Here is an 18032-nt window from a genome sequence, read left to right as displayed (position 1 = left end):
AAGATGTTCATCTTCTGTTAGATGTTCTTATTCCTTTAGGGGTGGACAGATGAGAGTGTCTGTGTATAAATGTTTAATGGATATAGAATTTAATATTTGAACATAAAATACATAGGAAAATACTCTAAAATACTGAAGTAGCTCAAGAGCACAAATAACATTTTCAAAAATACTTTAGCTGCCTTAGAAAATATTACTCTCGGTCAATTAAGTGATAATAACCAGCATGTTTTTCATTATTGAAGTGTTCTCATTGTTTAAATATTTTAATCATGTTTGCTGGTGATAGCTGAACCTCAGTTGATTCAAAGGTTTATCTCACATCCGTATCTTAATATCTCCAGCTAATTATTTTTTTCTAATTAATATGATAATAGTAATATCACACAATACACTGTAATACTTAGCACTAATCTTTTCATTATATGAACATTTTACAAACACCAGGAATTTTTTGTTTACATTGAAATGATGAATGGGATTCTAAGACACATCTGTATAGTGTTAGCTATTTTGTACCGGCCAATGGGATCACACTGTTTTCTCTGTGAATTAGAGTAGTCTGCATATTGTATCTATTTAAAGGTTCATTTTTACTGTAACAGTGGCCAGGTTCAGTGGGTATGGCAGCATCTCCAGTCAGCTTTTCAGATAGCCAGCTCTCTCAGAACTCTTAGGTGATGTTGAGTGTATTCATATCAGGGCCTGATCCTGCAAATTTTAACTCATTTACCTGATCTAGCCAATGAACCTGAGAAACGGCAATGGAAGAATTTACTTTTGCACTTTCTTAGGCGAGGAGATAGAAACACAGACACTTTTACCAATGAATTCTTTGTTTTGCTGTCTAATAAGTTTTCCATTTTCTTTTCTGTCAAACCATTCATCCTTTTGTTTTGAATACAAGCAGTCTCGCATAGGAAGAAACTTTACTGCTGGCTTCATAGCTGCTTTTTTTCCTTGTTTCTGTACTTTCCTCTAAGCATCTGACACTGTTTCCTTCTGAGAATAAATTAGAACAAACTTAAAGTTTTGTAGATCTTGCATTCTTGTTTCATTCCTATGTAATCTTGTATGCAAGCATGCACAGCTTGCACTTGAAATCAATTCTCTTGTTGATGAAATGAACTGTTTTATGAGATAGCTAGAAGTTCTGCTATCCTTTTAGCTCTCTAATCTCTGCCAATATCAATACTGTGATGAATAGCATGTCAATAAAATCCAAAATGTACCTGGTCAGGTGTTTGTTCAAATATTTTCCAGTGAGTCAAAGACCTCCTTACACAGTGAGCCCTGACCAAGGGATTTTATTGCTGGTATTTCATGCAGGGCTTTTTAGTTGATTGCTGACTTATTTTTTACATTACTAAAAAATACCAAGTTCTTGGGAATTGTTGATTTTGACCCTAGTAAAGTTTTTGTCAGGATCATTAGTGAGGTATTTTCTACTGTCTTTATTAAAAAGTTAATTTTTAAACAGTCTAGCAATGTATGTAGTATCTTTCCCCTATATGTTGGCTTTATTTATTTATTTATTTATTGCATTATCTTTTTTTTTTTTCAAAATATCCACCTTTTATTCCCTGGGACCTTAGGTTGTCCATGTGATCTCTTTTCTCTCTATTATTTTCTATCTGAAATTGAAATGGTGAAACTTTCTCCCATCTCATTTTTCTGCAGTGAAATGACAGTCATAGATTGTCATTGTCATTTCATTATCTTTACTGTCATCAATATGGCATAAATCAATTAGAAACCATTAAAATGCCTGTGTCTGCGAGACAGACACTCAGCTGTCATTATTCTTTCTATACTCAGAGATAACCACCGAGACTGTGCTATTTAATGCCTTGGAGCTGAATATATTTTTCATTTCCACTTTCTTGTCCTCAATGATTGCATGTGTTAAAAGGTTCATGACTAAACCCCCAAAGAATGGTATTCAGGTAATCCCATTAGCAGAATGAAACAGGCACTGCAGCACACAGTATTTCCACTTATGCTGTTGACAGTGGTGCTTGTCTGTTTCAAAAGCCAAATGCTATCATAGCAGTCCTTCACATAAGAGCATGTCATCTTCCCCTAAGGCCACAAATATGTAGAAATAAACAAGAAGTCTTGATAGTACATTAATAAGCAAACAATAGTGGTAGATGATTCAAGGCTCTCAGCTCACATCAGAGTGGATATATTTTCCTAGTGCAGCTGGAAGTAAGAGGGTGTCCTCCCACAATGACAGGAAAAGTGGTTATATCCCAAGTGCAGCGGGAAATATAGCCTGTTGAACACAAGAGTGGATCTGAGAATTATTAAATCAAAGCAAAAAGCGTGACAGCCTTTCCACACCAGAAATAACTGACAGCAGGAATCATAGCCCTGGAGAGCTACATCAACAGAGGAGAGAGTGCAACAAGGATAACACGAAGAACAACAATCAGCAAGGAAGAACCAGCTGTAATGAAACAGAGAAACAAGACAGCTGCATCACAGAGGGAGCAACCAGACCCAGAACAGTGTTAGAGAGAGATCCCAGATAGAAGTAAAGAAGTCATACTCTACATGAGCAGTCACAGCCAGATAAGAGAAGGGATGAAAGGGCACCAAGGACAGTATAGAGAGTTAGATAATATCTGAAGTTGTTTCCATCGTGCTTCTGAATGCTTTAAAGTGTGCTGGTTGCAGATCCTGGTAGCAATCAGAGCAGGCAAGACCAGTATTCTGGAGTGTAACTATCAAAGTGTACTCCCAGCAGGATGCGTCTTGGCAAGTGACAAGTAATAATCAAAGCAAGGAAGAGTGTGGCTGGAATAGAGAAGAATATTCATTTTTTTTTTCCCTCTCTGTCAGTAAAATGAGACTCTGTAGTGATATCAGTTACTGGTCCAGACTTTGCAACCCAAGTAATTAATTATTTCCTGAACATTTGTCTGTATAATTTCTTTTTTTTTTTTTTTTTTTTTTTTTTTTTTTTGGAACTCTGTGCTGCTTCTTTAAAAAAGCTTTTACCTGCTTTCTGCAAAAGTCTGATGTATGGAGGATATAATTTCTAATAGTTATAAAGGAAGAGAGAGGCAACCTTCCCAAGGGCAATGTTAGAAGAACTATGCAAGTGATCCACACAAAGAAAAATGATCAGTTTTCCCATATGTTGCAAGAAACAGTTCGGGCAAAAGAGGATTTAAGAAACTGAAAGTAGTGACTGGCTTACTCTATATTTCTCTCTGAAAATTCAGTGTAACATGTTTTGCAAGAACAGTCAGTTCTAAAATCTAAAATCTTCATTCTTTTCACTTCTATTCCTCAGAAAACTGGAAGGATCCTGGCTCTGAAATCAATTAACAAAACCCCAAACATCTGTTCTGACCAGTGAAACTAATATTAGTATTGGCATGAAATATGTTTAGTTCTTAAATGAGATTGTGAGTCTTTGCCTAACAAAATAGATGTGAGATATATCTTTAGTGACTACTTGAAAGAAAGAACAGCTCATGAACACTTAAGAAATACTAGGGAGATGCTAACAAATAAATAATAAAATGATAAAACAGATTACATTTTTAATTATTCACATAACTAAATCAGGAACATGCTATGGCATCCAGCTAGCTAGTTAAAATTCTTACAATAAATTTCAGGTCACTTTGCAACCCATCCCCTTACTACAGTGTAAAGGTTTGTTCTTCCTGACTAATTTAGCTGTGATGTCACCCGTGAATGTCGTGAAGCTATTTGTGCACGTTTGATGGTAGTGACTGTCCCTTGACTTGCTAACTCAGAAGGTCAGTGGCCAGACTGCAGGAGGTGTTTCCAAGAGACATTTGAGGGTAATGTATTACATTAGAGGATGTATCTTTTAAAGAAAACAATTTTTCTGTTTAGATAAAAATGTTGTAGATCTTCACAGCTTCCAGTATGAAAGCCATTGAAATATGAAGTTGGTGAAGTCTTCAGGTTCAGGGTAGTTCCAAGAGTGCCTGACTTCAAGTATACAGGAGATCCTACTCCAGCTCAATGAGGTGCTGGTGTGTAAAGCCAAGCAGGTACATTTGAGCACCTTCCTAACTCAAAACAGTCAGTAAGCTACAGTATTGCCAAACATATGCTTGTGTAGTGTTTTCTGAAGAAGAACCATAGAAACCACTGTATGATATATATGGATAGCTGTGCACCTAGAGTGATTCATGAGTTCTAGTTTCTCCATGCTGGAGGAAATTATGCATGGATCTTAGAAGAAATAATAACAATGGAAAATTAATGTTAATCAAAACACTATTTTAAAGAAAAGCACATTTTACTAGGATGCTCAGTTAGGCCAATGCAAAGCAGAGCAATCAGGAATAGCCAAACTGTTTTAGTACATGACTGTCTCCTGCTTGCTCATCCTCAAAGGCAATGGCAAGTGACAGGTCTCAGGGCCTGGAGCAGCTGATCAAAGCAAAAAATTGTATCAGTGTCTCAAGACATACTCTGCCATCTTTTGTTATGCATTTGTCCCGAATTAGTTAAGGAGGGGAACTGTGTAGCTGTGGATGTTTTCATGGCATAAGTGCTGATGAAGGTGGGCTTGCACCAAGTACCCACCTATACACTGGAGTTCCTGAAGTGTACTTAGATTTTCTGTCTCCCCAGCTTTGCTTTTTAATGGTAATTTTCAGCAAAGGGCAAAACAGAAAGCTTAGTGTAGTACTTTCTTAAGCCTTCACAGATAGTTTTTGTATTTTTCCCTGATAATGACAAAAAAGAGAAAGAAAAAAACCCATTTCCACAGTGAAGATAAAGGATAAGTTTTGCAGATACTCATCCCAGATCAGATTAGTGAAAAAAGGGGCAAGAATTACAAATGTTGAAGTAATCTGGTACAAATTGTAAGTCCTGGAAAGAGGAAAGAAATTGTAGGTAACTTACATAGAGAAACAGAAAGAAAAACTTAACAAAAAATATGAGGGCTGTCGGAAAATAATGCCTCCTATTTTATTATATTGGCTTATAATGTCAGAGGCAGATGTTAGTGGTAATGAAAGTAGAGGTTGCACCTTCCTGCCAATATTCTGTTAGATTTTGCTGCCATGTGATGGATGGCAGCAGAGGGGCAGTCTGATGGAATGTTGTCTGTTATGGGAGTGTGTTTGAAGAAATTGTGTGTCACTGAATTCCTCCGTGCAGAAAAATGGCATCCAGTGGCATTCATTTATGCTTGCTGAACGTCTGTGGAGACCAAATAGAGGACATGAGTGCAGCAAACTGGTGGGTGGTGTGTTTCAGCAGTAGTGACGATATGAAAGACAAGTCAAGCTTTGGACACCATGCAGACTTCTACGTGTGCGACATGTAGGTGCTCTGTCATTGCTGGCAAAAATGCATAGCTAAAGGTGGTGATTGTGTTGAGAAATAGTGATTTGTAGCTGAGAATTTGCTCTATGAAATAGTGTTATTGTGCTCTTTGTAGTTTCCATGGGAAGAAATTACCATTGGAACAACTTGCATATGACAGACTACTTGTAGATTTTGCTGGCCTGGAGGACCCCTATTCAGGAGGGAGCTGTCTGGAACAATCTTAGCCTTGCTGTTTTGTTCTTGTTATTTTAAAGGAATGTTGTATTATAGAACTTCTAAAGCCTGAAGGATGTACTGAAAAAGGAGAAGTAGAATGGCGTGCCTTATTATAGTTAGTTGCAAATCAGTCCATTTTAGACAAATGTTTGAGATGCTTAGGTGATATTTATTTAACTAAAAATATGAAGGAATGTCAATCTTCATGCTTTATAAAAATAAACGTGGTCAAACAGACCTGATTTCAATCTTTGATAAGATTAATTGTACAGCTGGTAAAGATAAATTTTGTAGAGACGTAGATTTTTAAATTCCGTTCTATTATAGCAAAATATTCTACTAGAAAAATAGTACTATGTGGTATCACTGCAGAACACATTGTCTGGATTAATAGATAGCTATCTGATAATGCTGATCTCCACATTAGTAACCGATAGAGAATTGTCACAAATTTTTAGTTTTATTTTACTTAATTTGCTTTTAGATTCTCAATGGAGTTGTTTGGCAAAATGGTGATATGTTTCTTCTTTAAAGTAAAGCAACAGTGATTATAGAAACGTTTCTGTGAATGTTCCATTATAAAAGGGAAAATCTTCATAAATTACTTCTAATGGATTATATGGAACTGTGGAGCCAGTTTTTATCATTAGGAGAGATTCTTAATACAGTGAATTTTAAAACTCACTGGTTTATTCACTGCCTACTTGTATTATGATGATGGCCTGTCTATGTAAATAATGTCTTCATCCTTTTGTGCTTATAATTTCTTGAAGGTTTCCTCATTCTTAATGAAAAAGGATGAAGTTATTTTTCCTTGGTGGTAGCGTCAACACATAGAACAGATTTTGGTGGCCAGGCTAAATAAAGCTGCAGTTGTAAATGGAGCCCCAGTCTAGGCAACTGGTATATTTTATTATTCAAAGAAAGTGATATGACAACACCTGAAGAACGTGATTAGTTATGGTCATTTACTCCTGAATTTTGTCCACCGTGTCATGTCCCTAAAATTTACAAGAGAATTTTTGTCTAAGACAAACATTTCACCAAAGCTCATCTTGCCATCTGACCATTTTGATATTATCCAGGCCTAGAACAGCTGTGTTTGTCAGAACAGAAAATGATTATGATTTCCCAGTGAAAAGCTCTCCTTGAATATAATGTTGCTTTTGACATCAGATAAACAGCCTTACAATCTATAAAAAGAACATAAGATACTGTTATGCATCTTAGATGATTTAGTACAGTAAATTACAGGTTTATAGGTATAGTTGCTTGTTTTAAAAGTACTGACTCAACTAGACTGCAAGTAAAATTTTAAAACAGATTAAGATTAACTTGCTTATTAAAATTTGTCCTGGTTCTATTGATGAAAATCGGCAGCATGTTAAATTGTGGATATGCACTGCTTGATAAGCAAATAGCAATTGGAAATGATATTTTATGCAGTAGCAAAATACTTTTTTTTTTTAGTTTGTGTCATAAAAGTTAGGTAGTTTTTTAGCTTTCAGTGAAGATCGACACTTTTTAATTATTACTGAGATCATAGAAATCAATCAGACTCAAACTGAGACAGTTGTGTAGTTGTTTAATTTTGTGTGTAAGCTGTGGAATTTAAGTTAAATTCCTTATCTTTTTAAGATAATTCATTGTGTCCATGGCCTGGACTAAGAACACTAGTGTTAGATGCACATTGTCATATCTTGTACTTGTATTATATTCTGCTTATACTGATCTCCTTTCCTCACTGGAAGGTTTTTAAAAAGTTGTTTACACAAATGCAGACTGTTCTGTATCTCTAATGGAACAAATTCTGCAGATGTGACTTAGTCAAAACATATTTTTTATGTCAGATATTCTGCGACATTTGACAGACTTCATTTTGGCTCCTAATTTTAAGGGTTTGTAAGGGTTTTTTGTAAGGGTTCTTTTTTAAATGTCACACTCTTGTTACATGTTCTGATGTGCATTGTTCTTTCAGTTTAATTCATGCTGTGTTTTTCCCAATAAGCTAAATTTCATAGAGCATCCAGCTGTGGTTGCTTAGTACCAACAAAGAATGATTGTTTTGAAAAACGTGGCTTGGATACTACATGTTGGCTAGTGTTCAGATTATAAAAGTAATGTGCAAATGTACATTCTTTGTATGAGTGCTTTGTAACACGCTCTTTCAGTATCTTAAATGAACCTTGAATCATGGAGTTATCTATTCTGTATTTTGAAAAATATGAAATAGTGTATGAATTCAGGAACTTCAAGGTGAAATGAAATTATACTCATTTTCTCAAAAAGCTATTTGATTGTGGGTATCCTTAGGCTTTCATTTGATAGAGCACTGTAAAAATATATTCAACATTCTTAAGAAAATAAAATGCTGCTTTTATTAGAATTGGAGTTCTAAAAATAATCTCTTTCTTCAGCATGTTTCATGAAGAAGAGGTGCGTTTTGGTCAGTATGCAAACTATACTAGTCAGAATTTGAAAGTGTCCTCTTCAGTTTGTGTGTGATCTTCACTGATTTTGTTAAGGTTGTTCATGCCTTGAGTGCAGATGGCAGGCGTGCCTCGGGGTTACTGGGTGAGGGATCACTTGATGGCCAAGATGTAAAAGGAGAAGTCAGATTTTTAGGGGTACAGCAGAGTGATGAATTAGTTGTATTGGACTTGCTTCATTCCCGTGCTGGGTTTATTCTTTCTAACAGGTTGCAAGAACTATCAGTTTGATGTAGATATATGGGAAATACTAATCCAAATAATTAAGTTAGTTGTTAGAAAGTCTGAAGATTGGAGTTGCATCAATCTGCGTGTTCTGAAAGTATCCAAGTGTGGAGTGCAAAACTTCTGGAAAGGGGGAGTAGGCTGTCCTTGCAAACAGATTCTGTCAGAGAGTTCCTGGGGACAATTTAGTTCCTAGAATTTCTCCTAGAGCCTATTCTCTATAGAATGATGAGTTCAGCTTCCTACTCCAGCAAGGTGCAATCTATAGAGTATGTAAAGGATAAGTAACTCAGTACATCTATAACTATGTTGCTTGAATGTTAACTTCTGCAAAAGGAGATTGTCTCCCTGTCCAGCTCTGGTTTTTATAGGAAATTAGGAGACACTGGGTTTTCAGGAATTCTTTGACCAGTCACCTTGCCTTTTGACTGTCCTACATGAAGCTGCAATGCAGTCAGTGTTGCTGCAGATTGGAGGAAGGTCTTCTACAGACTGGAAATGAAATGAGCAAATGATTCAGAACAAATACAGATTTTGGCCTTCTCTCCTACCTATCTACTTATTCACAGAACATTTTCTCCAAAATGTGGTGTGTCTTTCCATGCTATTCCTTCAAATCTTTGTTTTCAAAACTTTTTCAGTTATATTCAGTTGTAGTATAACACAGAGTAAATAGTTTAAGGAAGGAAATGTTTGTGTATGTTTAAAGTAACTGATTCATGTAAAGAAAAACAAAAAGAATACTGGTATATACTAGGTATAGATTAGAAGTGATCAAACTGTATGGATTCTAATCTTAAATCAGTAGCTTAAGGAAAGAATGGGACATTTGTTAGTGCCTGTGTGTGATCTGAGCTTTGTTAATATCACTTAAGATCAAGGTGAGTACAAGAGATTATTATTGATAGTAAAAGCTCTAACCATAATATGACTTTTTTATTTTTATTTTTTAATGAGAGAAGCAAAAGCAAAAAGTCATTGGAGGTTTTGTAGAAAATTGGTGTATTAGATTTTTTTCTTTGAAATTCAGTTATGTAATTTTTGCTGGGGGCCCAGTGCTCCTCTCCTCAGTGTCTTACTCCACTTTTATACCATGGGTACTATGGTGGTGGTTTCCATAACGAGATACTTCCTGATTTTAGTATTTATGTCAAAGTGCTTGGCTTTTATCCCTAAACAAACACGGTAAGGTGGACATTTGATGAGAAAGACTTATACTGAGTTCTGCATGATTGTTATTGCTGATATCTGATGTTACTTGAAATAAATCAATAGGTGAGGCTGCAAGATACTGTCTCAGACTTTACAAACTCAGGGAGGTGTTTTTACACTGTTTACACTTTATCTGTGCTATTTCAGATTTATTTCTTCAGTTGAGATGAATCAAAAGTATCTGAAATGCTTGCTTCTCTTTCCATTGCCTTTAAAGGGAGTCTATGCAGCTGGCTCAGCTGTGTAAAACCGAGTAAGCATTAGGTAGCTACAGTGTAGGCATCTGCGTTCAGTCACATGAATCTCCATCCTACTCTTAAAAGAAACAAAAAAACTCACAAAAGCAGAAGCAGAAAGAAGGAAAGCAAAGAAGATATTCTAGAGAAAAAAATGATGAGATTTGGAGGGAATGAGGATGGAAAAGCTATGCTGGTTAGCCTTTTATGCTCTCTCTCTTTCCCTACTCGAGCTCATGTACGAAGTGATAGATTATTTTACTCTTCTGAGATTCAAGTGTAGTTCACAGTTCCTTTTCTGTGTTGGTGACATTTTTCTCTCATGTATTCTCTTTGTAGAATACTGACATAATTTTTGGTCCTTAAAGTAATAATGCTGAATGAGTTTACAATTTTCTGTACCTTTTCACTTGTGGCCCCTTGTCTTTGACTCCTAGCTTCTGCATAGTTCTGTGTACTGGTTTTCTGACTTTTCATAGTATCTGCTTGTCCAGAATGACTTCATTAGTTCATTATTTTTATTACTTTTATTCACTGCCTGTTTGGTAAAGAACATCCACCTCCAGCTAAAAAGCACTCTGCCCTATCTTCAGGGCACTCTCTTGAATATCTGGCTGTGGGTTGCTTATGAGAAAGTATGATAAACTGAGAAATGATTTGTTATTTGCCTCTCTGTGAGAGGATGGTATCCCACCAGTTTTATATCTTAATTCTTCAGGAATTCTTGGGAACAACTTACTAGTATAGAACCCTTGTAAAAGAATGGGGAATCAATCTACGTATGACCTTTTTGAACAGTGCAGTTGAATTAATCTCACCTGACTTTAAAAGTCTGCAGCACTGTTTGATACATCCAAGCTAGTCACCAAAGGGTCATTCTGGAGTTAAATGGAAGAGATAGTGCCTTTAGGGTACAACTCATCTGTTTTGAGATAAAGTACACCCAGAATTGACTGGTTCTGTCAATTGACAGCATCTAGAAGTCTGAACAACTAAACTAACTGTAGACAGAGATACTAAAGATATGTGCATTTGCTCAGATCTATTCCATGCTCTTTGGCTTACTACTTTTTAGTAAGCAAGTGATATTTTTGTGGTTTCAAACTTAAAACATGGTTGTTTTTTTTTGTTTTTTGCTTTCGTTTTCCTTACTGAAGAAAATTCCATTTATCATTTTCTTTTGTATAAGAAGTGATTACAGGATGCAAATTACAAGTGAAATAATTAGTTAAAGAATTCCGATTCAGTAAAATCAGATCACCTAATTAGAGGACTGAATTGATTTACAATATTTATGATCTATAGTGATGCTACAGGATCACAAAATGTTGGAGTGAATCTTTAAAAGTTAAATTCATTTAATCTGAGATCAAAGTTGCAATCAAATTATGAATATTATTATTATTGTTTATGTGGGGGAATTAGACTGAATGCCTTAACTATGAGTCTGCATTTTCTGGATATCAAAGACAAATTCAGCTCACATATTAATTTTGATCCTCATTTTAATAATGGATGATCTTTACTATAGTGTAAGTTTGCAAGCAAGTTTCTTCACAGAAAGAAATTTATTTAACATTTGCTGCACAAACTTACAGCAATTTAGCCAGTGTTGGCTAATTGCCCATGAGCCTGCTTACCCAGGAGTGCTTTGCAGAAAAGGAGTGCACATGCAGTTAATTTCTGTGGGACAGCTGATCTTCAACCTTCCTTCCCTATAGCATCTGTCTCAATGCTGAAGATGAGGAAACTCCAGCTGTGTCACAGCTTGTAGGATGAACGTGCTAGGTGATCCTTCTGATATGATTTTACTGTGATGTTGCTCGGTTTCCATTTATGTAATGGGAAGGATATTGATATCAGAGTGTCACAAAGCACTTTGAAATCTTCTAATTCACCAGAACCAGGTAGTTCCATTACTCATTGACTGAGTGAACTTTTATTAAAGCATGGTACATAGCTTTTCCCTGGCATGAGTAAGCTTTTGTATTGTCAGGAACATAGATAAATTTTGTGAATAGGAAATAATTACTTTCCAGTGGACCTGATAAAACCAACGCACGTTACCTCTTGACAGAGCACTGAGTCATCTACTGCCTTGAGGGAAAGCAAATGCAAATTACTGCCCGCTAGGTGAATATACAGTGAAAATGCCAGCATTTGGGCCATTCAGATAATACAAAGGCTACCCTGTTCAATTGCTCCTGTAGCTGAAGATACTGTACTTTCCCTCCTCAGGACCCTCTAATTAGGATCATCCTCCATGCCCATCTTTTAGGAAGTCCTTTATTTTACTTACTCTGACCTTTTAATCCTTTCTGCAAGTCTGTTTCTTCTCTTTGTTATCCAGTCAGTATCTGTGTTTTTTGTCTTTTCCTTCTTGGATCTGGGAATGTATCAATTGCTTCTGTTCTTTGGAATGTATCCCTATTCTCTCTTCTGCCTCCTTTTGAAGTTAAAAAAAAAAAAAAGGTGAAAAATGTTTTTTCCCATTCCTTCACCCCATCTCTTTTCACTCCACACCAAGGACTGCGTTTGCTCTTCTGTTTCTTTCCCCTTTTCTGGTTCTCTGGTTTTCTCTTTTTCTTCTTTCCTTTAGAATTTCTATCCTTTCTCTCTCGTTTACTACATTGTTCTTCAGCAAATAAGTCATCCAGATAGGCAAGCTGTGTGGGGAAGATAGCAGAACTGGGACAAGCACATTGTTGTTCTGGATGTTATAAATGGACTTCTGGGTTTCCTGAAGGTAATTAGAAAGAAATTCTCAAGTATCTGTGAAAATGAATAGATCTGGAGAGAGTAGTCCTGTCTTTGTATCTTAGAACTCCTATTCAATCTTTATTCGCTTTTTTACTTTATTTGCTGTGTAAAGGCCAGTCACAGTTTCATCTATGATGTGACTAAATGAGAGCTATGAGAGCAATTGTATATTTATTTTATGTCTTTCTGACAGTTCTTTCTCTCTGGATAGAAAAGACTCTATGGGAAAGATCACAGGTATTTGTTTGCTTACTTCTCACAGAAATTGGTAGAGCTAAGATGCCTATATGAATATCCATCAACCATTACTACGTAAAATTTAGATTCTGATAAATGAACAGAAGGGCCCCAGAATACTGAAAAATGAGTGGGGAAAAAGGATGTGTTTGTTGTTAATGACTTGGACTGATATATTTTATATATTGTGTTTTTTTGTTTCTGCTTCAGTTATTTTGGGTTGCACTCCTAAGTTACTTACCAAATAAATTGGATTTATCTATTTATTAGATTTTTTTTCTGTCTACTGTTTATCTGCTTACATAGATTTATCTGCAATTTATCTGTTTAAGCATCTCGGAGAACTTTACTCACTCAGTTCCTTTGGTAAAATGAGGGTAATAACACTTCCTGACCTATAGTCTTGACTGTTCAGGTAATAATCTGTGTGGATGGGAAGAATTTTCCATACTGCTGTGTGTTCCTGATATGATTGCTCTCTCAGTAAGATTAGGTACCACCATAAAAGCAAAGCACAGTGTTAATGATGCATCTTTTTATTTTTTTATTCTTTGACTTTATCCAGTGTTCACTTCTAATAAGCAATTACCAACATTTCCTGAATTCATTCCTTGTTTCCCCCTTCATTTACTTTATGAGCTACATATTATTTGTTGCTATGTATGTGTAGAACATATGATTACTAACAATTTGCTAATCTTTTTGATTTATACTGTTATTTAAAATGTTGATAATTACAGGTGCTTCATTACTTCAGATGTAGGCGCTGCACAGAAAATTGTAAAATATGTGTTAAACAGTTTAAAGGTTTGACAACTGTTGAATTCCAAAACTAATCTGAACTTTAACAGAAAAAGACATTAAATAGGGTTTTGAAGGTTGAAGCTAGAGAAATTCAAATTTGAAAATAAATCAGATTTTAACCATTGGAGTAAGCATTAGTTTTCACATGCTTTGTAGTACCGTGATACATTTTTCTTTTCTTGAATCTTTGATGCTGTTATGTGAAGAGAAGCAATAACGTTTTCACGTAGATTGCTGTTTGACCTCTATTAATGCAGGAAGTCAGATTATATTATTAGAACAGTCCTTTTGGCTTTAGTACCTGATAATTTTTGAATCTGTGAAATGTAACTTTTTTTTCTAATTAGCATTAGCTTAATTCCTGAACCTGTATCTGTAGCAGAGGTTGGTGAATTCTAATATTGTGTTTTCTCATAGCCTTTGATTCACTGTTTTTAAATCAAAAGTGTCCTCCCTCTCATATAGTGATCATTCCTATGTATAACATTTGATTAATGGGATTGGGAAGCTGATTTTCATGATTTGATGGCAAAGTGGGATATTATAGCTAAATCAGCTGATCTACAAAGGTATTTTTGCTTGAAATAGAACACTTGTGCAAGGGGAAAATATACAGAAATTGTGGTCATACTGAGAGGGAGTAAGAAAGCACATGGGATGCCTTAAAGAAAGCTAGTCTGGCAAGTGTGTGTCTAATTCTGGATATAAATACTGACAATAAGAATCACCTGTAAAACAAAAGTTTTTTAGATCTCAGTCCTTTGCCTGAGGGACAAGGGATAAGAACTGATGTAAGTACAGTAAGCATATTATACAAATACTTACATCTTTGGAAGACGGTGTGAAAGAGAAACTGAATGTTAATGAAGTCAAGGATGGATATCTACATCTTGAAAATAAAAATGAAAAAATTCACTTCTAGATCACCACATCTTGAAGGCTTTTTGGAAGGATAATATTATCAGTAAATTCTGATTTACAATAATTAAATTAAAATAAGAATATTATAAATGATTATTATTCTATATTTTATCATGAACATTATGTTTTGCCCTCACTGAAAGCTGTTCAGTAGTGCTAAGCGCATACAATGTATTCATTTTTCCTTGTAAATCCTTGTGTTATCTTTTCTCTCCTTTTTCTTCATTCTGATGCAATTAAAGATTATAATAGTCACAAGTTTCTAAGGTTATATTGTTAGATACAATTGCATTCTTCAAATTGTTGTTAATAGTTTTGCACATCAATATTATACAACAATAACAACTTACTTTTCTGAATTATTTCCCACAGGGTGCAGCTTTAATTCGAATGTTGGCTAATTTTATGGGTCACTCAGTGTTTCAAACGGGCTTGCAAGTAAGTAAGATATTTGTGTCTTTGTGCAAGTGTGTATTTCTAGCAGCTGCTCTCACTTGCTCTTTTTTTTCTTCTTTTTAAACTATATTCTTATCTATTTGTGGAAATGTTTCTTCAATTCAGGTCTGTCTGAGGCACCAACGTATCCCTGAAGCTGACTTTGATAGAAAATGCTGGGCAGTATAGAGTACAAGGTGTTGCCCCTGTAAATGAAAGCTTCACCTCTATTTCATGGTGTATGTAGATTTTGCACTTTAGCTGGCACGCTATTTTGTGTCTTGTTAGTGTATATTGCCAGGTAGAGGCCATTTTAGCCATATGACAACTGTGTGGAGGGCTAGCTGAGGATGGAGCTACTACTGTTCAATTACATTTGCATGCTGATACGAAAGTCAAGGCGGCTAGAAAATACATAGCCCTTGAAACTAGTGAAGGTTTTCAATTTATGGAATTTTATATTATTCAGATAAATACTTTTGCTTTTCCCTGCCCTACACATAAAAAATCCTTGAGCTTTATTTTCACCTTTGATAAACATGGAGTGCTCTCTAACTTAATGTTTTGAAAACTCACTTTACCTTTTTAAAGAAATCTGAAGAGGTAACAATTTTGTATGAAGAAACGCAACGTGCTGATTACAAGGATGAATTCTTTTCAGCAATAATTCAGTTCAAATGAGTGTTTCATAAACTATTTAAAAACAAACAGGCCAAAGCCTAAAAAACAATTCAACTCCCTCTATTTCATGGAATTCTGCTTGAGTAAATCATGTTCCAGGCAGCTGTGATTGATGAATTATGTATGATGCAGCCTGCTACTTAGAAGTGTCCTTTAAAGTAAATTGATGTTCACCTGAAATACAATTATGCTAAGATGGAAAGAGCAATCAATCTTATCTGTTCTTAGTAAGCTTTTCATTTTGAAATTTAAATAAACTATGTCTGGGATCAGGTCATTTTTTAACACAATAATTCTACATCTAACCAGAATGAATTGAAAGACAAAAATACAAAACAAAGTTCCATAAATGCATTAGTTATATTGCAGAGAGGTGTTTCATTGCCATAGGCAATTAAAGGAAAGGGGAAAAATACAGTTTTTTGAAGAGTCTGTAGGACGTTCATGTTTTGTGGATAACTTCTGTATGGGACCCACTTAGCTCATGTCCTTACCTATAGCCTTAGTTAATTTCATCCAGATCTTTTCTTCATAAAATCTTGTATACGTAGAGGTTGAAATTCTCATCTCATTTGATCCAGTAAGACTTCTGTCATTAGTGTAGCAAACTCTATATTCAACTACATTTTATAAGGAAATTCACTTTTACTAAAAGGATGTTTCAGTCAGGTTTGGAGAAAGGGAATGCTTTAATACATATATCTCAAAACTCCTTTTTCTGTTTGCCTTTAACAGTGTTAAAGTTGTCCTGGAATCAATTAAAGAAAAATACTTTAGATCAAACAAAATAATTATTTTTCCTTTTCACTGTTTCTACTCTAATAGAAACTCTTCCTTTACCAAAGAAAAATCTGGGAAAATCTAACTAGTGCAAGTTTTGGCATCAGTTCAGTATGATGATATTTTACTTCTGTTTATAAAAACTATTTGAAATCCAGATGGAGATTTTCTGTTTGTCTGACTCCAAGTTGAACAAAATGAAGCACAATGTTCATGAGCTTGTTCATAAGCTACAAGTTATGTAATTGGAAACTGCTGTCATTCATTTAATTCCTTTGATTCCTTATGAATATAACCAAATAGCATTCACTATGTTCTGTAGAGTTGAGATGCTAGCTTTGCTAATTGTAAGGGAAACTGGATAACTGATTTACCCTTTCTATCATTTTTAAGGCTTTTTACTGCTTTAGCCCCAGTTTAATTACTTGAGATTTAGCATTAAGTTCCCTTGAATCCAGTTTTATTATGGAATTCCAGTGTTCAACAAAATGACATTTTTCACATACTGCTGTATGTAAAGAAAAGCATCATTAGTATTATTTAGAAATCTCTTCAAGTAAGAAATACAAAAATACAAAGATGTACAGCTGATTAATTCCTGCTTATTCTAATTGGCTTTCGGAGAAACTAAATTCTAAATGACCTTCACCTTATCTTATTGACCTTATTTGGTATTAGTTTCCAGTATGTAAAACAAATCAGTGTTAATATTATCATTATTTCTGTTCTTTCTTCTGTATTAGTTAATGTCTTTAGTGTTTCACAGATGATAAAGAAGAGTTATTTGTGTCATCTTATTACACCGTCATAAACCAAAATGAGTAACCTTTTATATGCATTTGCATGGAATGCTGGTAATTTCATAAAAGTCAAGGTGTGACTCATCATCTAATTAAGAGTTGCAAAATTAGAGTTTTATACAATGCTAACAAGCCTTTGGGTTAAGGAGAGAAAAGGGTAAAGTTTACAGCAAGAAGCTAGTGGGGTATCTACCTTCTCTGTTCCTTGCCACTTAAATTTTTCTGAATCTAATTACATGCTATCACCTGGAAAGTGGGTATTACAAAGAAGTCAAGATACCCTGTCAAAGAAAACAATCATGCTAAAAAGGAAACTAAAAAGTTGGTGAAGGGAAGCATGGCTCATTGCTGGATATTGTTTGATAGTTAGCTTGAACTGAAGAATGTGTACAAAGGTGCCCATGATGCCCAGAATTCAGCAAACCATCTTATTGATGACTCTGAGGACATAAAATATTAGCAATTACATTTTTATAGAATATATGGTTTGGAGAGATTCATATCTATTTGTGATAAGTGGCCCATTTCTATCACTGTAAATATACAATAAATATGTTGTGTTAGAGCTTCCGATCTAGAAGTGCAGCAAAAAGAACATGTTAGTGAAGATATGGTTTTCTGGAAGCCCTTCAAAAACATAGGATGTCTTCAATCATGCAACATTATCATACACATGATTTAGTAAATAGGACAGATCCTTTCGCTGTTTTCAGGTAGCGCGCCGCAGACAAAACCAAGAGAGATCTGTTTATATTTAATGACTGAATAACAAAGAAGTCACAGCTATCCTTTCTGTAGAAAAAAATCTAATGACCTCTTCCTTCTCGTACTGGGAGTTATATTTCTTGTTGAAAGTCCTGACAGCTTTCTTGATGTGCCAAGTTTGCTATGCTCCAGGGAAA

The 18032-nt window shown here is 35.1% G+C and overlaps 1 protein-coding gene across 1 annotated transcript in view; it reads left to right on the top strand.

Moving 5' to 3' along the window:
• The window catches only part of TRHDE (thyrotropin releasing hormone degrading enzyme), a 207013-nt gene that overhangs the window by 105219 nt on the left and 83762 nt on the right, over window positions 1-18032 (top strand). The window contains exon 7 of the mRNA XM_065741352.1: window positions 14807-14872. Within this exon, the coding sequence (XP_065597424.1) occupies window positions 14807-14872 (66 nt within the window). The remainder of the gene's footprint in view (window positions 1-14806; window positions 14873-18032) is intronic.

Source organism: Cyrtonyx montezumae, unplaced genomic scaffold, assembly GCF_038088225.1.
Source record: "Cyrtonyx montezumae isolate F1298 unplaced genomic scaffold, pur_monq_1.0 scaffold_3, whole genome shotgun sequence".
NCBI lineage: Eukaryota > Metazoa > Chordata > Aves > Galliformes > Odontophoridae > Cyrtonyx > Cyrtonyx montezumae.
Note: the sequence above shows the minus strand (reverse complement) of the source record. Positions and strands in the feature narration are given on the sequence as shown.